Here is a 24327-nt window from a genome sequence, read left to right on the forward strand (position 1 = left end):
CCTCTTCTCCAGTATTTTAAAATTGATAACAGTTCATCCATCCATTTCTTAACCAGTTATCCAGGTAAGGATTATGAAGAGTCCAGACCCTTTCTTAGATGTCAGAGGATGACCTGCACACCTAGGACATGTTCCCAGTCTATTGCAGGGTCAAAATGGAGACAAACAAACATTCATACAACTATGGTTAATTTAGAATCACTCCTCCCCTTGCTCTAAGAGCTCTGTAACACCAACATTTCTCATCAGTGGGATAATAAAGGTTTATTCTATTCTATTCTATTCTATTCTATTCTAACCTAACCTGCATATCTTTGGATTGTGAGAGGAAGCCAGAGTACCTGGAGAGGCATAGGAAGAACTCCACACATGTAGGCCATTGAGTTTGAACCCAGTATTTAATTGCTGTGTGGCAACAGTGCAACACACTACAGCACTGTGTTGCAGTCCTAAAAATCTTGGATATATGTATTTAACCAGATGCTTAATCTGTATGGTTTTACCTTGGCCTCCTCTAAAACTGTGAAGAATCTTCTAGAGTCTGGAGTCAGTTTTGACCAGGATATGGCTTTCAATGACTGCTTTCTTACATTTGTGCAATACCTCTAAAGATAGAAACATCCTGTCTCAGATCAATGCTGAAAAAGTAGTTCATGCATTTTTCACTTCTAGGCTGGACTATTTTAATTCATTAACAGGTTGTCCTTAAAAATCCTTCTTTCCTTCTAGTTCTGATGGGAACTAGAAGGAACGATCATTTACCCACCCCCTCATGTCTTCTTATATGTTTTAGTTATACAGCACCAAAACATAACAACAGTTGTCTCAGAGTGCTTTATACTGTAAATTGAAAACCCTTCAATAATCAAGAGAAAACCCCAATGAGAAAGTGCTTGGAAAAATGGAGGAAAAATGGAGGGAGATGCAGCCATCAGCTGTGATAGAAAAGGAAGAGCACAGAGGAAGACAGGCAAAAGAAAGACATTGGAAGAGAGCCAGATTTTAAAGTTAACTAATGATTAAATGCAACGTATTGTAGAAATACATAAAAAGTCAAAAGAGGTGAGTGAAGAAGAAACACACAGTACATCATGCTCCCAGCAGCTGAGGCCTAGTAGAATCAAGATAATATCAAAGAGGATAAAAACCTATAGCAGGGGAGTTTATAACCTTTAAAAAGCTGATGAGTTACATTTCTAAGATACTGATGTTGTGGAATTATGACCACGACCTTTTAGGATGACTTATATTGTCAAACAACATTTTTGACAATTATCTTCACGCATGATAGGTGGAATGGCTCTCGGCAAATGATTGCTGATTTTAATCCACTAATAGCTTTTACACACTATTGCTACAATTCATTTCATTAGCACAACTTAAAGCATATTGCAATGAAATGTAATCCATCCCTTCACAATGGCTGTGGATAAAAGTCTAAAAATATTTTGGGAGCTTTTGATATTTTAATGGCAAGCTACCGCTAATAATTATGTGAATAACTGCATGTAAAATGTGTTCAACATTTTTTCAACTCTTCTTCTCACAAACTTAGAAGATTTCAAAATCTTCTAAGTTTGCAAAATGCCATTTCCTCTCCATGATTTGGGTTACCTGCTTTGACAAAAAGTTATTGCCACTTCTATCTTGTGATAGGAATGCTCTTTATGCCTGAAAATTATTTGAAATATTGGTCAAACATTTCATGAGAGAAATGTTTGACCAATATTTGACAGATTATTGGCCAAGAAGTAATTTATTGCATGTATTATATATGCAACATGCATATGTTTAACAAAATATAATTATGACAGTTTACACGTGTTAATCATTAGCCCACTTGCATGGATACTCTTAGCTGTTCATTGGGTAATAGGAAAGTGGGGAGAAGGTTACCTGTAGGGTAGGGTTAAAATGGTGTTCTAGTTATGGCATAGGTCTGGCGCAGAAGTATAATTCATATTTAAGGCCGAGGATGCATGTGTTGTTTTCATGAAATGCTAATTATAGGTGTCTCTCCCCAGCTACCATCAGCACTTCCACTACAGCAAAGACCTCAAGTCACGTAACCCGCTGCAGTGACAGTCAGAGGAACTACTGTGTTAATGGAGGCGAGTGCTTTACCCTTGAAATCATCCCGGGCAGTACAAAGTTTCTCTGCAGGTATGCCATGAACTGTAGGTTAAGCTCACTGAATACTGCTACTGCTGGCATTTGTAATGCCAGAACAAAATAATTTTTGTACTTTATCCTGCTTAACTAACTAAATCCAACCTATATTGTCTGAAAAGTAGACATGATGATTTCTGATGAAAACATTAGAAATATAATGGAACTTTATCATACAACCCCAGGTCTGAAAAAGCTGGGATGTCAGTAAAAATAGAATGCAATGATATGCAAATCCCATATACTCATATTTTATTCTCAGTAGAACACAGAAAAAATCAATTCAATTTAATGACAATGGTGTGCTTGGTTCTTTCTTCTTTATGAAAGAATAAATTTACGTTGAAACCAAGCACACCATTGTTTTTCTTGTGACATTACCAATAAGTTTGATGTGTCACATGACTCTCTTGTTGTATCCAAGATGGCCGACTTCTAAATGGCAAACATGGCCACCACCCATCTTGAGGAGTTTGCCCCCTCACATATACTAATGTGCCACAAACAGGACTTCAATATCACCAACCATTCCCATGTTATTACGGTTTATCCATATAAATGGCCCACCCTGTAGATTGACCAACCTGTGTACCACTGGTTGACTACAAGAAAGCAGATGACTCAATGCCTATGCATGGATCCTGGAATGCCTAGAACTATACAGGATCATCAGGACCCTAAGAGCATTCATCAGGAATTCAATGGGGATGTGGTGAACAGCATTAGAGGACAATTTCAAGCCAAACACACAAGTCACCATCAAGTGCGGGATCTACCAAGGAGATGCCCTGTCCTCACTGCTGTTCTGTATAGGCCCGAACCCCCATAGTGCTATCATTGACAAGACTGGCTATGGGTACCGAATACGTAATAGAACAATTGTCAGCCACCTCCTCTACATGGATGATATCATGCTGTATTCCAGGAGTGAATGAGGCATTGATTCATCGATCCATACCACCAGGATCTATAGCAACAACATCAGAATGTCATTTGGACTGGAGAAGTTTAGCCAGATGGTAACAAAGAGAGCAAAAGTACTACCAGAAGGGAAATTTGCTGACAATGTAGACTAGGAGAAGAACCATCATGGATAGACAGGGCCCTCCAGGGTATGTACCACCAGCAGATGGTAGAATTGACTAACAGCCAGAAATCCTACCACTGGCTGGGTAAAGCTGAAAAAACAGCACAGATGCAGTAATCATGGCAGAACAGAAACAAGTTCTGAAACAATCAGGCACATAACAACAGGGTTCAAAATGCTAGCCAGCGAGACATACATAGAACGCCATAACCAAGTGGCTGGCATGCGGTGTATCTGTGCTAAGTTATGGCCTGGAAGTCTTGAGGTCAAAATGTGATACGCCATTTGACAATGATTGAGCTAAGATAAGATACTGTGGGGCTTTCAGATAGCCTGTCCAGGGGCCTATCCTTCCATGACAGTGAGGGGAATGATTTGCCCATTTGCCCATTACTTAAAAAAAGTCACTGAGGTAGCTGAACAACTCCTTAGTGGCTGGGTCACTGAGGTGGATGAGGATCACCCTAAGTTCCTAAAGACCATGAGTGTTATAGGGCTTTTTTGGTATGCCTCCCATCCAGGTTGGGAACTCCCACTATGTTTATTATGTTGTAATTGTAACATTATATCTAGATTTTTTTTTTTAAACAAAAAAAGCATTATATGATAAAGTTCTATCTTGGAAAATAGTATGTTTTGTGACTGTGTGTCATTGAGTGTTTGCGTCCTGTGGATAACAGTAGGTGCTGTTTTTGTCTTGTCCTTTCTATCCATTAACTAGGTGCTTGGCTGGATTCACTGGGCACCGATGTGAACAAGCAGTTCTTAAGAATGTCTCAGACCCAAAACGTATGTGAATACAACTGTATTTAGTCCCACATGTCATTGCTGGTGTTTCACTCTTAGCATATTTTCTCCAGGAAATAGTGGAGAAATTCATGTTGCCTTCTATGCACAGATATAAACTTGGTGAGCATGCTGAACTTATTTCTCCAAGTTCAAGTAGACTCTATGTAGAACATGGTCTAAAGGCTTAAGCATACTCTCTTCTGCAGTGAATTTGCATGTAATTCACATCTCACCACACCTCATCCATCCTGTTTAGACCAGTGATCTCCACTTCAGTATGAAGTGGTGTTTCTTTGCATTCAGCCACATTGCCAGATCATCAGAAAACAAAACATTGATTATGTTCTTGTACAATTTGGGTTCTGTAGTGCAAAGCAATTTCAGATTCTCCAAATCTTTATCTTATGCTAATATCATCTATCATACTATCAGTCACAAAAGTGGTTATCAGCCTGATAACTCAACCGAGGGTTTCACCAGTTTAGCTACAAGCTTTTACAAGGTTTAATATTAAAATAAAGTAATTAAACACACAATACATCTAAATATACCTGTGTAACTATGGAATTCAAAGCATCGGAGTATGAGAGTGTATGATAAGAAAATCAATAGACAGTATATAGGCCTATATTATTAAAACAGCTAAATTATGTGCGTGTATTTTAATTGCTTTTAGTAGTCAGCATTATATAAAACGTTGTATAAATAAACTATTTATTCAAAGCTAGAAAGGAAAGCTGAAAATAAGTGGCCAGTTATTAAACTCAATAATCTCTATTATTACAATACAGGGAGATCTGGCTATAGTCAAAATTGTGGATTTAGTTAAACAAATGCGTAAATCAAGATATACCCATGATGTACAAGTCTAACTCAAGCCCTATTCTTTTATTTGCAACTCAGAAAGTGTTAAATTGTGTCAGCACATTAAAGAAATATAAAAAGGAAAATATAAATATATTTATGAAATATAAAAGGAAAATCCAAACTGGTAATTGGGTTTAGATGTAGAAATGATATGAACAATAATAACAATATTAGATGCAATAGTTTAGGATTATACCACTATATTACAGCTTATTGAAAAGCTTTAAAATTATCTGAAAATGCATAAGAGCAGATGAAAGTTGCCCCTAACCTACAGTGCCACAGTCCTATTGATTTCTTTTCTTTCTTTTTTTGATATTTTCTTTTTTTTTGATATTTGCTGATATGTGACAGATCATCAAAGTAAATTTAATATCAGCCAAAGATTACCTGAGTAAATGCAAAGTGCAGTTATTAAATGATTTAATTTAAGAGAAAAAGCTATTTAAACCTACATGGGCTTATGTAAAAAAGATAGCTATTCTTTAAACCTATAAGCTGTTTGTGCCATACTTGGAAGCAAGAATTACAATCAAGCATTTGCAATAACTGACAATGTCTTTCAGATCACTGGAATTTTGGCCCACTTTTCTTTGCAAAATTCAGCTACACTGGAAGGTTTTGAAGCATGTATGGCCTGTTTAATGTCATACCAAACCATCTCAGATGGATTTAACCTTTGACTAGGCCACTACAAAGCCTTGACTTTGTTTTTTATTTTTATTTTTTGTTTGTGTTGTATTTTGATCCATGATTCCATAAATTGGGGTACTTAATCCAGACCTTGAAGCAGGCCTTGCCCATCATACTACCACCACCATGTTTGACTGTTGGTATGATGTTTTTTTTATGAAACGTGTTTAATTTATTCCAATTGTAATAATAATAATGATAATGGATTGCATTTATATAGCGTGTAATGGAATGCAAACCTTCCCAAGAGTTAAACTTTTGTCCCATTTATCCACAGAATATTTTCCCCAAAGTCTTGGGGTTCATTGAGGTATTTTTGGGGGGAAATGTGAGACAATTCTTTTTGATCAACTGTGGTTTTCTCAGGATGCCAATTTTTATCTAGTATCTTTCATATTGTTGAATCATATCAGTCTTGCAAGTGAGGCTTGCGGTTCTTAATCCAATTAATCATAGTTAATTCAAGATTTAACATTAAGTAACTGTGTTACATAAAGCCAGGTAGGTGGATAACTATTATGTATAAAAAATAAAATGATTGTTTCTAATCTGCATTTTGTAACTTGTACTCGGGACATCTTTGTGTATTAAACATATTAAAAACGTTTTTGAAATGTGTAAGCGTGAAAAAATTTCAAAATAGTAGTAGTAGTAATAATAATAATAATAATAATAATAATAATAATAATAATAATAATAATATTGATCAACAGCACTGCATATTTCACTGCATATTTATCTTGAGCAGGTTAGCAGGTCGCTGTAAATTTTCAAGTCTAAACGTAGTGTTGGAAAATAAATGTCACATACAAGAGAGCAGAGGGATTACCTGTTGCAGTACTGAATGACCAAGAGTAATGGAGCCATTACTGGGGTCTTTAATTCTATTTTGTCTGAAATTTATGCAACTGGGGTTATCCTAATTGTCTTATTACATACATGCAAATTTCAGTCTGTTGCAAAGAGAGTAGTTAAATTAGGTTAACTGTAATCACTAAATTAGAATTGATCATCTGTCATTTATGACTTATGCAATATACAACGTAGTCTGAAAGGGTAATTTTAAATAAAGACTCAATAGGTAGACATGCTGGTTTAGATATCCATAACACCAGTGATGACTGTGGGTTTTGCATATGACATAAACTAACACCCTCTTTCTCTTCTTCTTTATTTCTCATGTTTCCTACTCAGGTGTCCAGTTGAATTTACTGGTGATCGCTGCCAAAACTATGTAATGGCCAGCTTTTACAGTATGTCTATTTCCTCTCATCTTCTTGGCTTGCAACTTGACTAACAGTTAACCTCTTTATTTCTTCTTATATTTTTCATTAATGCAGTGTTTCTCCATTTAAGTGTTTTCTTTAAAGCTGTATTTATATTTATTTAGTATGTATATTTATATACATTCAGAAATTGAGTGTTTCAATCCATACAACCACTTTTCTTAAATACAGCCTTTTACATGCTCACAAAAATGAAATGGTGGATTATCATACTTGAATATTAGAACATATTTAACTGAGTCTAAAAGGCGATGCAACAATACAATACTCAACAATACTCAAATGGCTCAAAGCATACTAAGAAAAAAAACCCCTGCTCTGTTACAGTACGAATACCAGCCTGGACTGTCAACACATGGAGGGTTGGATCCATGACACTGACACCAAAATGTCAAAACGTTCAGCAGAAATTTACATTCTGATGAACAAATCTCTGCTCTGTGGACACATTTGGTGTACTCAAACATATTCTCCATAGTCAATCCACTTTATGGTTGGTAAATGGCCTGTATTTATATAGTGCCTTACTAGTCCCTAAGGACCCCAAAGCGCTTTACATATCCACCCATTCACACACACATTCACACACTGGTGATGGCAAGCTACATTGTAGCCACAGCCACCCTGGGGCGCACTGACGAGGCGAGGCTGCCGGACACTGGCGCCACCGGGCCCTCTGACCACCACCAGTAGGCAACGGGTGAAGTGTCTTGCCCAAGGACACAACGACCGAGACTGCCCAAGCCGGGGCTCAAACCGGCAACCTTCCGATTACAAGGCGCATTATGGGTAGTGCATTCTGTGATAGTTTTCCAATTCAGGTCTACTGTACAGAGTGATTGCCTTATATAGCGTTTTGAGTGCTCTGGGAGAATAGAAAAAGTTATATACTGTAAGAGTCATTCCATTTACTATTTAACATTTAACTGTCTTGGTCACTGTAACTGTTAGTTACTGAAGCTTTTTGTTTGGTGTTTTCGTCCACAGAACTGCTGCAAACTTGTTTCTTACTTTTATATTACATTGTCTTTTATGCCACAATGATCAAAAGGCACAACTTTTATATTAAGGTAAATTTTCAGTTTCTGGTTTCACTTTTCATCATGTAAGTCTGATAATGGAACAAGCAGATGCTTTAGTGTGCTAACTTCTATTGCAAATCTTTATCCAAATTGAAAATAAGACAGTCAACATTTATACAGTATCAGCATTTGAAAGATGAATTCACACATCATTTATCATACATTTGCATTAGAAATATTAGTACAGTGAAAATAGGATATACCCACAAAACAGGAATTTTACATTTTAAAGGGTATAACCTTTAAACAACTGCAATGAATTAAACAATATTTTACCAAAATAGCATAGAAGAAAAGCCCGAAAAACCACAAGGAGTGTGTTCATGGGGATTTTTGACAATTTTTCCAGAAGTGCATTTGTGAAGTCAGACACTGATGTCTCAACTCTGATTAATCCAAAAGGTGTTCTGTGTGCGCTGGTGCACAGTCATGTTCGAACAGAAATATTGATATACAGGGTGGGCCATTTATATGGATGCACAGTAATAACATGGGAATGGTTGGTGATATTAAAGTCCTGTTTGTGGCACATTAATATATGTGAGGAGGCAAAATCCTCAAGATGGGTGGTGACCATGGTTGCCATTTAGAAGTCGGCCATCTTGGATACAACTTTTGTTTTTTTAATAGGAAGAGGGCCATGTGACACATCAAACTTATTGGTAATGTTACAAGAAAAACAATGGTGTGCTTGGTTTCAAAGTAACTTTATTCTTGCATGAGTTATTTACAAGTTTCTGACCACTTATAAAATGTGTTCAATGTGCTGCCCATTGTGTTGGATTGTCAATGCAACCCTCTTCTCCCACTCTTCACACACTGATAGCTACACCACAGGAGAAATGCCAGCACAGGCAACCAGTATCCGTAGTTTCAGGTGCTGCAAATCTCGTATCTTCACACCTTAGACAATTGCCTTCAGATGACCCCAAAGATAAAAGTCTAAGGTGGTCAGATCGGGAGACTTTGGGGGCCGTTCAACTGGCCCACGACGACCAATCCACTTTCCAGGAAACTGTTCATCTAGGAATGCTCGGACCTGGCACCCATAATGTGGTGGTGCACCATCTTGCTGGAAAAACTCAGGGAACGTGCCAGCTTCAGTGCATAAAGAGGGAAACACATCATCATGTAGCAATTTCAAATATCCAGTGGCCTTGAGGTTACCATTGATGAAGAATGGACCCATTATCGTTGTACCCCACATACCACACCAAACCATCACTTTTGTTGTTCCAAGAGTCTTGGAGGGATCCATCCAATGTGGGTTAGTGTCAGTGTTCTGTTTGTTAACTTCACCATTCACATAAAAGTTTGCCTCATCACTGAACAAAATCTTCTGCGTGAACCGAGGGTCCTGTTCCAATTTCTTTTTTTGACCATCCATCCATCCATCCATCCATTCGCTTCCGCTTATCCTTTTCAGGGTCGCGGGGGGCGCTGGAGCCTATCCCAGCTGTCATAGGGCGAAAGGCCTATGACAAAAGTTGTATCCAAGATGGCTGACTTCTAAATGGCCACCATGGTCACCACCCATCTTGAGGATTTTGCCCCCTCACATATACTAATGTGCCACAAACAGGACTTTAATATCACCAACCATTCCCATGTTATTACGGTGTATCCATATAAATGGCCCACCCTGTACACTCTGGGTTCCTTCCACTGGAACTAAGGGGCTATTACATTCAGTTCTTTTTAATTCTTTTGGCGGCAAAGAAAGACTGGACCCAGGGTGGTCAAAACTCAATAAATGATCTTTAATTTACATTTACATTTCATACATTTCCTGTTTTTCAGTCTGGCTGAGCACTTAGTTTGTGAGTCAAAAGTGGCTTTGCTTTACAAGCCTTTATTACTAAAATACATAAAACAATATAATCAGAAAATAAGCACTAAGAATATATGTTTATTCCTTAACAGGGCCAAGCCCAACTCCTGAAAAACAACCCCACACCATACTCCTCCTTCCACCAAACTTCACACTTAGCAGAGTGCAGTTAGACAAGTACCTTTCTAAGCTCCTTAGACTACCATGATCTGGATGACTGAGAACCTACACAGACACTTACATGAGTACCAACTGCCGCAACTGCCAAAACCAGACACCTAAGCCTTCATCACTACATCTAATGGTTTGCATTGCACTTGGTGATGTAAGGCTTGCATATAACTTCCCAGCCATGGAAACCTATTCCATGAAGCTCTATACGTCACTGTTCTCAAGCTATTCTGAAGGCCACATGAATTATGGAGGTCTATAGTGATTAACCCTGCAGAAAGTTGACAACCTCTATCATTTTGCGCCTCCTCTGACTGTGGAATATTTAGTAGGGAGTAAATTTCACGCCTGGACTTGCTTTTGCACAGGTTGTATAATATCACTGTGTCATGCTGGAATTCACTGAGCTCCTGAAAACAACCCATTATTTAACAAATGTTTGTAGAAGCAGCCTGCATGTCTAGGTGCTTGATTTTATATATCTGAAGTTTTTTATCACAGAAGTTATTGGAACATCTGAATTCAATTATTTGAATTGGTGCGTTAAAACTTCTGGTAACATAGTGAACTTCATATATGGGCCATAAATACATGTGGTTATTATTAGGGGTTCCCCAGTTGAGTGAGTAACACACGCCAGTGTTATTTTGTCCAGCAGAACATACACTGTGTGGTTAAGAGTAATTTTATTTAGAAGTGCAGTTTTGGCCACACACTGCCAGCTGTCTCATACCCAGAGATAACCTTTTCTACTCTGCTCTGCACTCAGTGGCTGTCCAGTCCCAGCTTCAGCTCTTCCTTCCAGGTCCTGGCGCTCTACTGGAATAGGGGAGGCATGACTAGATGATAGTTGCCAGTGTCCCCCGGCACTGTCCTCTGAACCCACTTCACCACCCCACTCCTGCAGCCAAGCCTCAGACCACACCCCACTACATGCTGATTGAGGCCACTATAATAACATTGTAATAACCATTGATACTAAAATCTATTAGATAAATGATGTACATTTTTATTATGCCTTTTAAATTCTGAACTAATATAGTTGGCTGAAGTTTTTCTAAGTAACAGACCAGTGCATTTATTCTTAGCTTGCTCTGAATTTAAAGTGCAGAGATGTCTACAAACCAAAGTGCTTTGAGTGCTCAGATAGAGGAGAAAAGCACTACATAAGCATGATGCCATCTGATTTTGGTCCTGCTGGAAGAACAGGAAGAGTATTATGTGAAATATATAAAAAATTCTAACTTACTAATTTTGGTTTATCAGTACATCAAAAAAGGCTTGTGTCTTAAACGCAAGGTAAAGTTTGAACTTAGTGCTTATCTTTTGGTGTAACTGCCTTGGAAATGATAGGGCCCATGTCTCAGTAAGCAATCATCTCAAATTCAAATCTGGGTATGTGTGTGTGGCATGAATAAGACACGGCGGGACCACGGAGCGACGTTCAGAGCCAACTTTATTTGATTCACGTCACACCACACCACCACCAACCCCTGAGTCCCCGTGTTTTAACACGGCGGGCGTGATTGCGGATGCCGTGCAGGTGCGTCCGCACGGCCCCGCAGACCACGCCCCACCACATACCCCCGTCGCCCGATTGAGGCCGGGGAGCAATCTGGCCGAACCTACTCCCCCCCCCCCAAACTGGGGCGAGACTCGGCCCAAAACATCGGCGCCCCAGCCCAAGCGACGGGGAAGCGTCCATTCTGGTGGCCGCCCGCGCATCCAGCGGCAACGGCGAAGTTGGTCCGGAGGTCGGCCGCGTAGCAAGCGGACACGGCCCCACAGGCATGGCCGTGAGCTCCTGTACCCAGGCGGCTGGGCAGACGTCAGGCGCGCAGAATCGACTGGTGGCAGCGAGGCTGGACTAGCCAGCCCGCCGACCCCCAGCTTAGCGGGGCTGTCCCGCTCCTCTGCCTCCAACTCCGGCTGCGCAGGCTGCCCTGGAGCAGGGACCTCCGTCTCCTCGCACAGCTGCTCCGCCACCGCCTCCGCCACTCCCGTTTGGAGCGGCTCCCCGCACTGCGCCTCCGCCTCCAGCAGGCACAGCCCCTCGTCCACCTCTGGGTGGAGCGACTCCTCTTCCTCCGGCAGGTGTAGACCCTCGCCCGCCTCGTCCTCCGCCTCCGATTGGAGCGGCTCCTCCACCGCTCCCGGCAGGAGCAGCCCTTCACCCGGCTGCTCCTCCTCCTCCGGCAGGCTCGGACCCCCGCGTGACTCGTCCACCACCTCCGGCTGCCGAGGTGCCCCACACGGCTCCTCCACCGCTTCACTGTCCTCGGGACACACTTGTGGGGGTGGCGCCCAGGCCCAGAGCAGCGCTGCCAGCTCTGCCATCTTCCCCAGGTGGCGTTCGCTCTCCTTCCGCAGCTCTTCCTGTTGGCGACGCACCTCCGCCGCCTGCTTCCGCTGGGTGGCCGCTATTTCGGCCGCCCTCTCGGCCAGCTCTTTCCTTTCCTGGCTCTGGTAGGTACCCGCCATGCCGCCTCCTGGGTTTCGGCACCAATGTGGCATGAATAAGACACGGCGGGACCACGGAGCGACGTTCAGAGCCAACTTTATTTGATTCACGTCACACCACACCACCACCAACCCCTGAGTCCCCGTGTTTTAACACGGCGGGCGTGATTGCGGATGCCGTGCAGGTGCGTCCGCACGGCCCCGCAGACCACGCCCCACCACAGTGTGGAACTGGAAAAAGGTGATAGGCAGTTCTGAATTTCATCCTTTTTTGGTAATCTTTGGGCTGATGATCTTTAACCACTTCTCATTTGATTAACTTTGAGTATTCTGATATTGTCTGTTTTTGACATTCATTGGTGTAGGCTCATTTTTCTTTAGCTGGTATAGATATTCTTATATGTGATCAAGGCTTTAACCAGGTATGAGGTCCCCATTAGTTAAGTTAAAACATTAAAGTATTAAAACATGTGGCTAAATATACAGGATTTAATACACTGTCAACTGATCACCACTTGGTGGTGAGTTGGATCAGGTTGCCGGGGAGGACACTGGACAGAGCTGGCGCGCCTAAACGTATAGTGAGGGTGTACTGGAAATGCCTAGGAGAGGCCTTGGTCCACGAGTTCTTCAACACACACCTCCGGCAGAGCTTCAACAGCATTCCAAGGGAGACTGGGGACACTGAGTCCGAATGGATAATGTTCAGCATCTCCACTGCCAAAGCCGCTGCACTGAGCTGCGGCTGCAAGGTGGCCGGTGCCTGTCGTGGTGGTAACCCCTGAACCAAATGGTGGACACCAGAGATGAGGGGAGCCATCAAGCTGAAGAAGATATCCTATCGGGCTTGGTTAGCCTGTGGGACTTCAGAGTCAACTGATAGGTACCAACAGGCCAAGCGGAACGCAGCACAGGGAGTGGCTGGAGCAAAAACTCAAAAAGACTTTTGGACTGCCTCAAAGAGATTCTGGCAAACCGTTACGTTACTCAGGAGGGGAAAGTGGTGTGCTACCGGCACTGTGTATAGTGCGGGTGGAGCACTGCTGACTTGTTGGGTGGCAGAAGGAATACTTAGAGGACCTCCTTAATCCCACTGGCATGTCTTCCGTGGAGGAAGCAGAGACTGGGGACAAACTGGATAACCCGCCAATCTCTGGGGGCGAGGTCACTGAGGCAGTTAAACAACTCCTTGGTGTCATAGCCACTGGGGTGGATGAGGTCCGCCCTGAGATCCTGAAGGCTCTGGATGTTGTAGGACTATCTGGGTTGACACGCCTCTACACTGTTGAGTGGAGATCAGGGGCAGTACCCCTGGATTGGCAGACCGGGATGGTGATTCCCATCTTTAAGAAAGGGGACCGGAGGGTGTGTTCCAACTGTAGGGAAATCCCACTTCTCAGCCTCCCTGCCAAGGTCTATGCCAGGGTGCTGGAAAGGAGAGTCCATCCGTTAGTCAAACCTTGGACACAGGAGGAACAATGCGGTTTTTGTCCTGGTCGTGCAACACTGGATCAGCACTTTATCCTCTCAAGGATACTTGAGGGTGCATGGGAGTTTGCCCAACCAGCTTAGTGTGGCCTCAGGGTGTCCTGTAGGAGGTGCTCCAGGAGTATGGGGTGTCTGGCCTACTGTTACGGGCCATTCGATCCTTGTACAACCATTGCAAGAGCTTGGTCCGCATAGCCGGCAATAAGTCGGACTTGTTCCTTGTGGGTGATGGGCTCTGCCGAGACTGCCCTTTGTTGCCGATTCTGTTTGTAATTTTTATGGACCGAATTTCTGGATGTAGCCAAGTGGCGGAAGGCTTTCACCTGGGTGGTCTCAGATTCTCATCTTTGCTTTTTGTGGATGATGTGGTTCTTTTGGCTTCATCAGGTGATGGCCTTGAGCGTGCTTTGGAATGGTTCGCAGCCAAGTGTGAAGCGGTGGGAATGAGAATCAGCAGAGGTCTGGGCTTCTCTTCTTGGGTTGCTGGACAGTGTTCTGGCACCTTTAGTTTCTGAGTATTTAAATCTGATTGGCAAGTTGAATGCTGAATTTGTTCATTTTTTATGTTCTACATCCTGGTGACTCCAGTGACAGCATGGAAATACTTGCTCAGTAATAAGAACATAATGCCTGCTTAGACTATGATGTGATGCATTTATGGTGGAGATTTAAAGTTGTAGTTGCAGGTCTTAAGTATCTAGGTAGCTCATTCCAAGTCTTTTCAAATGCATTTTTTTAAACAGGTCAAAGGTTCAACATAAATGTTATCATTAGATGGTGAGCGAAGGGGTCTGTGCAGATGTCCGCATGCCTGTTTCTTGTAATAACATGGACTACTCAGTCCATATATATACAAGTATACAGACAAATCAATACTTCCTTCATGGTTCTTCATGTTGCAAGGTAAAAAAGAAAAGAAAAAAAAGATTATAAATAAAAACCAAGCAATTCCAAAATCTCCTGTGAGGAAGGACACTTCTTGGTGGCACAAGGGGGGAACTCCCTTTGAACAGACAAAAATCTTTGTCAAAACAAATAGAGAGTGCAGCCATCCACAGTGAGCAGTGTGGCTGAGCTGAAAGTGAAGCAAGAAACACAGAAAGATGGCAAAAATGATGGGGGGGAAAGCACTGTTAAATACATCTATTATTGTAGAAATAAGGTTATTTGTAGAATAAGTTATTAGTAGAAAGATTGAATACAATAACTTTTAGGTCTTCAAATCTGTGTTGGAGTGTATTATGTATTGGTGTTATGTGTTATTCCTCAAGGAGATTAAAATGCAAAAGGTGTTTTGAGTGAAATTCACAAGTATTTAACTGTTCTGTCCTCACTAGATGTGGGCGTGATTTAGCTTATCTCTCCTTTCTCTTTTCTTTTTGTAAAACTAAATAAACACAAAACAGATAATTACCTTCTCATTCACTGAGCATACATAATGTACTAATTGAAACTTGGTTTTCATGACAACCAGCAAAAACATCAATCTTAAGGTTGCCTAAATTAAACATAAACACCTTCAGTTAACTAGCATTATTGATCATAGCAAGTTAGCAAACACATGCTAATATACAGTCGCTAGCGCACAAGTAGCTTTACAAATGAGTAATGACCACACAGCTGAAATAGTAACTCAGTATACTCAAATTACACATGCATCACAAATCAGATAGTTGAGGTTATAGTATGTAATGGAAACTTAAAGGCATGCGTGGGCAAAGGTTTCACCTCCACTGAGCACTTGTAGCAAACAAGCTGGGCATAACAACTTCCCAAATCATACAAACTGTAATGTATGTTTGCACTGATTGCCGATCACGCTTCAACTGAGTCGTCCTCGGTCAGAAGGAATGGCACTCCACAGTGAGGTAGTTCAAATAACTTTACTAAGGAGGTGGCAGATGACATCAACAGGATGTACAGCGTTGGTAGGGAGGCATTACAGTATTCACATGCAGGTAAAGGGGGTGTGAGTGTGTATATGGGTGTGTGTGTGGTCATCTGTAAACAGAAAGAACAAACATTTGTATTAACCACTATGGATAGCAGTGTACCCCTTCTACAGTACTGTGGGTTTCCAGCGTAATGTTATACAATCTGCCATAACCTCATGGCCACTAGATGGCACCCTAAGACCATAAATGAATTTCTGGCTCGTATATACATTGGCAAACCAGACCTCTGCAGATTACAACGCTTCAGAGAATAAACATAGTAAATAGTTACATCCACCTACAACCACAATGCTTGACAGTAAGTCATATATGGAATGAAATCTGGGCTGAACACAAGCCTGCCTGTAGTAGGTCAAAAAACGTATCTTAGCGATAGCAACGGGACTAGCTTCTTACGTAGCAAATTACACAGATAAAGTCAAACAAGCATCGCTCTCATCTTACAATACTCACATAGTAAGCACGCACACAGTATTAACTCACACAGGAATGCAAGTAAATACGTTATCCTCCGACACACCTCTCATCTGCGCAGAACTGCGCTGAACACGTTCCCAACCGGAAGTACAGATACCAAGGTGCATCATGGGTAACGTAGTATAAACAGTTACAATGAACAAGCGGACTTTTAACACAAACAAATCATACAAACAAAAGCATATTACCACATTAAAGTTATACCAACACACAAATTATTTTATACCACTACTTCTTTTACTTTACTGTTTAGTTTCCTGTATACCTCACTCAGTCTTTCTTTATAGTTTCCTTGGGGAACAGAAGGATGAGCTGAGAAACTGGACATAGGTAAATCCGTGGAGCACCTTGTTTCACAACCCTAACCTCCACCTTTCTGATTTTATTATCTTGACTAGGGATGTTCTTAACAATGAGACCAATAGGCCATTCATTTCACTTGGTTGGTCATCCTTCAGTAAGACAATGTCTCCGACTTGCATGTCCCTTTTGTCATTGATCCACTTCTTTCTGGACTGCAGTGTTGTCAAATATTCTTGTCGCCATCGTTTCCAAAAGATGTCGGCTAGACATAGGACATGTCGCCACTGTTTCCTGTATAGGTCTTTCAATCAAACACCCCTTCGGGAGCAGACACAACGTTTGCCTTCTGAGTAAGAAGCATTGCTGGTGTCAACACTGTCGGTGACTCTGGATCTGTACTCACCGGAACCAATGGATGAGCATTCATAATTGCCATCACTTCTGCCATCAAGGTGAAGGACTTCATGAGAAAGACGGGTAGGCCCCGACTGCAGCAGCATGGCATCTAAGATCTGATTCAAGACTCCAGCTCAGTCCAAGGCTACGCTGAACAGGAAGAGAATCTGTCCCTAGGTCTAGGTTTTTCAGGTCCTTGGCCAGATCATCAGCTGGAAATGCATCCATTACCTTGCTACTGTTTGAGGCAATTTTGTGTAGCCATAAATTGGACTCAGCTAACATCTTCTGTGTTCTTTGAAGAAGACTGATGGCTTCTGTTTCTGTAGGGAGTGAAGTCAGACAGTTGTCGACATAAAGGTTTCTGGTAACAAACTTCCTTGCATCTTTGCTGTGCTCTGCCTCTCCTGCTTGAGCTGCTTTTCTCAGCCCATAGATCGCCACAGCTGGTGAGGGGTATTGCCAAACACATGCACTGTCATGCGGAACTCTGTCACATCTTTTGAGAGGTCATTGTTTCGGTACCAGAGAAAACGTAGGTAGTTCCGGTGATCTTCCCTTACAGTAAAGCAGTAGAACATCTGTTCCACATCTGCAGTTATTGCTATAAGCTCTTTTCGAAACCGCAGTAGCACTCCAACCAAAGTGTTGTTCAAGTCTGGACCACTTAAAAGGACATCATTCAACGACACCCCCTCGTGTTTGGCGCTCGAGTCAAAAACTACCCGTATTTGTCCAGGCTTTTGCGGATGGTATGCTCCAAACAATGGAAGATACCAGCACTCTTCCTCAGGCTTCAAAGCACGTGCTAACTCTGCTTGCTGAGTGTCAAACATCTTCTGGATGAACTTAACAAAGTGATCTCTTATGTCTGCCTTCCTGTCAAGACTCTGCTTGAGAGTGTGCAGTCGTTTAAGAGCCTGCTGGCGGTTGTTTGGCAGTCGCTGCCTATGTGTTGCAAAGGGCAGAGGTGATCGAGATGACGTCGATGCTTGATGCACCAATGTAACCCATCTGTATGTTACGTCTGTCTATGCATTGTGTTCTGGCATGAAAGTAAGAGACAGGAGACAGCACTGGGTCTTTGGCTTTTTACTGCACATCTGCAACACAGAAATAAAGGCCTGAGCTGTGTGTGTCGCGTCTGCCAGGACACCTCTCCTCCGGCCATGCTGAAAGGAGCGGTGACCGGGGCACACATGCACGCGCCTACGTCATATGTAGCGTGCACACACATGAACACACACAGACTCAGATCACACAGGCAGGAGATTAAAATGCAAAATGAAATATTTAATTAAAAAAAAGGTGTTTGGGGTGAAATTTACAAGTATTTAACACATATGTTACATGAGCCTCAATAGATTTTCTTTGTACACTGGCTGTGATCAGCTGCTGCGGCTCTGAGATTTTGTTAATATTTGTAGATTTACACATTTGAATTCAAGAAGATGTAAGCAGATGTTTTTAATGAATTGTTTTGGCTGATTTCCAACGCCAAGTTTATCAAATGTCACTGAGTAGTCCTTATCATTCTCCATTGCTGTGTGACGTTTGCTCTCACTCTTTCCTCTACCTGGGAAACACAAGTGGACACAGTGTGCAGGCTGAACACAAACAGTTTGTGTGTCTGCTGATACTTGTTAACTTGTTAACTGAAACATTGCCTTTTAATTTACCTGCTATATTACTCCTTTTATGCTCGCTCCTCTTCTGTAGGTCTATCTAGATTCTGAAGTATCACAAATATATCTTATGTACATTGACACTCGTTTTGATGTGGCAAAACTCCCCAAAACAAACATACAATAAGTTATGCATAAATTACACGTTTTTGCCTTTTCCGTCACTTTATATGTAATAATCCTTGGTGAAACACCGTTAGGATAGTCCTTTGTGTATAGGGATGGGTATCGTCTAGGTTTTATCAGATACTGATGCCACACCGGTACTTTTGAAATGGTGCCAGTGCTTAAACAGTGCTCGAACCGGTGCTTAAAGAATGGAAAACACAAACTTTGTCCAAAAACCTCTCATGTTTAGCTGTGTTTTTTTGTAAAAAGATAACAATGTTAGCCTTTTCTGCAGCTATAGGGCATATATGGTATCACTCTTGGCTGGAAGCAGTGCTTAAACAATGGAAAAAACACAAACTTTGTCCAAAGACCTCTCATGTTTAGCTGTTTTCCACTTTTTCTTTGGTCATTTTAGCTTTTTTGGCCAGGGTGAAGGGAGTATCTGCCATCAAACAAGAAGACAGCCGCATGTAACTACGGCGGTGTTTGCTAGGTCACCTTACATGCATTAATTTAATAACGTGGTTAGCCTACTCAACGTAAATTACACACGAACAACATTAAGCCACATTAAGAGAAGAACGGCTGCTGCTAGCATTATCATCTGCCATCATTTCTGCTACACTGGCAGGGCTAGGGCCAGGACTCTCCTCTTCGGGTTCTAGGGGGATGTTGCTAACTCCAGATCCGATAACAGGCACCACACCCGCAGTAGATGTGCTTGGTGTGAGGTCTTGCAGCAAGCTATCAAACACGGCGCATTTCTCGGCTTTTAACAAAATGCTATACGTTGCCAGGTGTTTCATCAGATTCGAGGTGTTACCTCCTTTGACAGTATCACAGTATCACCTTAAAGCACTTGTTGCAGGCTGCTGAGTTTGCATCTTTTGCTGTGAAGTACAGCCAGACTTTTGACCGCTTCGCCTTGGGCATTTTTAATCTGTAGCTCTGCTCTAAAAGAACATACCTACCTGGGCCCACCTACTATCCTTGGAAAGGTAAAATGATTGGCTAGAATCCAAAGTGTATGACATCTCAAGAAAAAAAAGCACCGAAATAAAGCAATGAAATGTGCGGTGCTTTTCGGTCTGATTACTACCGTTTATGTCAGAACTGGTGCCATAATGGCACCGGATACCGGTACCCATCCATATTTGTGTATTAACTGTTTAGTTTCAAACCACTTTGATATTTGAAGGTATGCAGTGATGTGAAATGAAGTACTTTGTTATTTGTCACCTCTACGACTGATTTAAATTAGATTAATTTTGGACAAAAAATTAAAAAAATAATATGAATTATAAGCTTATGGGAATCAAAGAGCATAATACACCTGCCACTGCCTTTCCCCCTCTAATAATTACATTTCAGTTAGATTAAAGACACAGATTTATCTCTCTTCAAATCTTTGCATGTGGACTGTGGTTGCTAGAAATATAAAAACTGTATTACAGAGTCGTTTTAAAAATTGTTTGGGTTTAGGGCTGACAGAGTCTTTGTGTGTGTTTGTGGTTGACTGTGTGTGTTTAGATATAATGTTTTAAAGAATGGTTGTCCTTTTTTTTCAGAAGCTGAGGAGCTGTATCAGAAACGTATTTTAACAATAACTGGAATCTGCATTGCGCTCCTAGTCGTTGGAATCATGTGTGTGGTTGCCTACTGCAAAACCAAGTAATGTCATTAATGCCATTTTTTGTTTTTCATTGTATACTATGTAGGTACTGTCCCTGATTTTATTATAGTTTCATATTGTACCGCCAAATTCAGGGTGCAGTTTCTCTTTTGTAGTTGTGGTTGAATAAATGAATGCAAAATGTATAAAAAAGAAGGGGCATCAATAAAAGAAAGTATTCAGATCAAAGAATAAAAAAAGATGTTAAGATGAGATACTCTGAAGTATTTTAATTAGTAGATGCTCAATTGTACAATTTTAATTGTGCAGTAGACCTCCTTGGTTCAAACATTAGTATAGACTATTAGTTTTACAATTTTTGTAATTGAAAATGTATGTTTGTTTAATATCTGATTCAAAGCATGATTTGATGTGTCTTTTATTGTGATTTAGCTACAAAAGTCTGTTACATTCATCCATTGCACTTCTTCACACAGTGAAACCATTATAACATTTCTAAAGTTACCTATAAAGCTGGACATCATCCACAATTCAATGATCAGAGATACGGTAAAACCAAGTGGGCTGAGAGAATTTTGAGGAATTTGTGTTGCTAGTGGCCAATACAACCATATTCATTGTACTGTTGTACAATGTTATAAACATAAATTACTTTTGCTAGCATCACCTATGAATTACTTTTACTATCTTTTTGTTTATGTGGGACTGCCATCAGTTATGTATCCAAGTTGCGATCTGGGCTCTTTCACGATCTACTTTGTTTCTTTACAAACAGGAAGCAGAGAAAGAAACTACGGGACCGTTTAAGGCAACGTCTAAGGAATAAGAGGAAGAATACCAGTACTGGTATTGACTCCAATGTGGCAAACTCTACCACTGGACGCCCAAATTCTAACTTGCCTCTTCAAGATTTGCAGCTTATTGGTGTATGCTGTTACTGTTATCAAATAAAAGGAATCACAATTTGAATCTGTAAATTCATAACAGTTGTCAGTGTGGTTTCTGCTTTCTGTTTATAGCAACATAATGGAAAGACAATGAAGCATACAGCTGAAAAGGAGACAGAGACAAACCTTTCCACAAGCAAATATACCTTATCTGTGCATAATCCTACCACACTCACCAACATCTCCAGTCAAAGGTAAGAGAATGACTTTATATTTTCACCTTGGGTATTTGATATTATTGAGTTACTTGGTTACTACTTGGTCGGGGTCCAGGTAACACAAGAGGACACTATGTATAATGTAGTAATTGAATTTGTTGCCAGAGCAAACTATGTAGGGTACATGGGACACTGTTTAGCACATATGTGACTTTGGTCATTAGAACCATTAACACTTAAACTCAGTGCACACTTTAAGAAAAGCTGTGTGGGAATTTGATTTTCCTCGTAGAATTGAGCTTTACTTTTAATCTGTGTGTCAAGTGTCAAATCAAGTGTTAGTTGAAATATAGTTGAAAATTGCCTTCCATTTTTAGATAGTGAAATAAATTAACTTGTGAAAAAACTAGTGAACAATAGATTTTGCTCTAAAAACAGCATTAACTACTAAAGTAATACTGATCATAGTCTTGAAATTACATAAAGCTAAAGCTTTATATTACTCTCACCCAGAGTGGCAAAAATACAGACATTCTGTACTTACTTAGAAGTACAGACCAAAAAAAAAAAACTCCATTAAAACTTGAAGTACTAGGGGTGGCTGTAGCTCAGGAGGTAGAGCAGGTCACCTACTGATCGGAAGGTTGGTGGTTTGATCCCTGGCTCCAGTCTGCATGTCAAGTATCCTTAGGCAAGATACTAACCCCAAGTTGCTCTGTGATGCGTCCATCAGAGTATGAATGTGTGTGATAGTAGTTAGAAAGCACTATGTATAGAGAAAGTGCTTGTGAGAATGGATGTGATTGGGTGAGTGTGGCATGTTGTATACAGCGCTTTGAGTACTTCGGAAGAGTAGAAAAGTGCTATACAGGGAGTGCAGAATTATTAGGCAAATGAGTATTTTGTCCACATCATCCTCTGCATGCATGTTGTCTTACTCCAAGCTGTATAGGCTCGAAAGCCTACTACCAATTAAGCATATTAGGTGATGTGCATCTCTGTAATGAGAAGGGGTGTGGTCTAATGACATCAACACCCTATATCAGGTGTGCATAATTATTAGGCAACGTCCTTTCCTTTGGCAAAATGGGTCAAAAGAAGGACTTGACAGGCTCAGAAAAGTCAAAAATAGTGAGATATCTTGCAGAGGGATGCAGCAGTCTCAAAATTGCAATGCTTCTGAAGCGTGATCATCGAACAATCAAGCGTTTCATTCAAAATAGTCAACAGGGTCGCAAGAAGCGTGTGGAAAAACCAAGGCGCAAAATAACTGCCCATGAACTGAGAAAAGTCAAGCGTGCAGCTGCCAAGATGCCACTTGCCACCAGTTTGGCCATATTTCAGAGCTGCAACATCACTGGAGTGCCCAAAAGCACAAGGTGTGCAATACTCAGAGACATGGCCAAGGTAAGAAAGGCTGAAAGACGACCACCACTGAACAAGACACACAAGCTGAAACGTCAAGACTGGGCCAAGAAATATCTCAAGACTGATTTTTCTAAGGTTTTATGGACTGATGAAATGAGAGTGAGTCTTGATGGGCCAGATGGATGGGCCCGTGGCTGGATTGGTAATGGGCAGAGAGCTCCAGTCCGACTCAGACGCCAGCAAGGTGGAGGTGGAGTACTGGTTTGGGCTGGTATCATCAAAGATGAGCTTGTGGGGCCTTTTCGGGTTGAGGATGGAGTCAAGCTCAACTCCCAGTCCTACTGCCAGTTTCTGGAAGACACCTTCTTCAAGCAGTGGTACAGGAAGAAGTCTGCATCCTTTAAGAAAAACATGATTTTCATGCAGGACAATGCTCCATCACACGCGTCCAAGTACTCCACAGCGTGGCTGGCAAGAAAGGGTATAAAAGAAGAAAAACTAATGACATGGCCACCTTGTTCACCTGATCTGAACCCCATTGAGAACCTGTGGTCCATCATCAAATGTGAGATTTACAAGGAGGGAAAACAGTACACCTCTCTGAACAGTGTCTGGGAGGCTGTGGTTGCTGCTGCACGCAATGTTGATGGTGAACAGTTTAAAACACTGACAGAATCCATGGATGGCAGGCTTTTGAGTGTCCTTGCAAAGAAAGGTGGCTATATTGGTCGCTGATTTGTTTTTGTTTTGTTTTTGAATGTCAGAAATGTATATTTGTGAATGTGGAGATGTTATATTGGTTTCACTGGTAAAAATAAATAATTGAAATGGGTATATATTTGTTTTTTGTTAAGTTGCCTAATAATTATGCACAGTAATAGTCACCTACACACACAGATATCCCCCTTAAATAGCTAAAACTAAAAACAAACTAAAAACGACTTCCAAAAACATTCAGCTTTGATATTAATGAGTTTTTTGGGTTCATTGAGAACATGGTTGTTGTTCAATAATAAAATTATTCCTCAAAAATACAACTTGCCTAATAATTCTGCACTCCCTGTATAAGAATAAGTCCATTTACTAATTCAACTTCTTTACTCAAATAAAAGCGAAAAAGTACAGGCTCTGAAATATACTCCAATTAAGAAAGTAAAAAGTTGTTGCTTGTTGGAAGATGATTCAACCAGCAGTTTTTTTTACAAAGTTAACTGAACCTGGCGCTATAGTAGCCCAGCTTATACTTGAATTACTTTAGTAGAAGATGGAAATTGAAAAAGAAGGAAAAAAACCCCAAACTTTTTCTTGTCTCTAACCAGCAAAATGAGTATGGAAGGGATTAAAGTGGGATTCAGCACATGGAGGAACCCT

The 24327-nt window shown here is 41.1% G+C and overlaps 1 protein-coding gene across 5 annotated transcripts in view; it reads left to right on the forward strand.

Annotated features, from left to right (window-relative positions):
- The window catches only part of nrg1 (neuregulin 1), an 81485-nt gene that overhangs the window by 26956 nt on the left and 30202 nt on the right, over positions 1-24327 (forward strand). For 2 of the 5 annotated variants that reach the window (XM_080876003.1, XM_080876007.1), the window contains 5 exons: positions 2025-2163; positions 3978-4045; positions 20419-20521; positions 21259-21409; positions 21503-21624. In XM_080876003.1, coding sequence (XP_080732129.1) covers positions 2025-2163; positions 3978-4045; positions 20419-20521; positions 21259-21409; positions 21503-21624 — 583 coding nt within the window. Of the gene's footprint in view, positions 1-2024; positions 2164-3977; positions 4046-6799; positions 6859-20418; positions 20522-21258; positions 21410-21502; positions 21625-24327 lie in introns of all 5 variants that reach the window. The other 3 variants (XM_080876004.1, XM_080876005.1, XM_080876006.1) reach the window with 3 other exon arrangements.

This window comes from Rhamphochromis sp. 'chilingali' (genome assembly GCF_963969265.1).
Source record: "Rhamphochromis sp. 'chilingali' genome assembly, chromosome: 2".
Taxonomy (NCBI): domain Eukaryota; kingdom Metazoa; phylum Chordata; class Actinopteri; order Cichliformes; family Cichlidae; genus Rhamphochromis; species Rhamphochromis sp. 'chilingali'.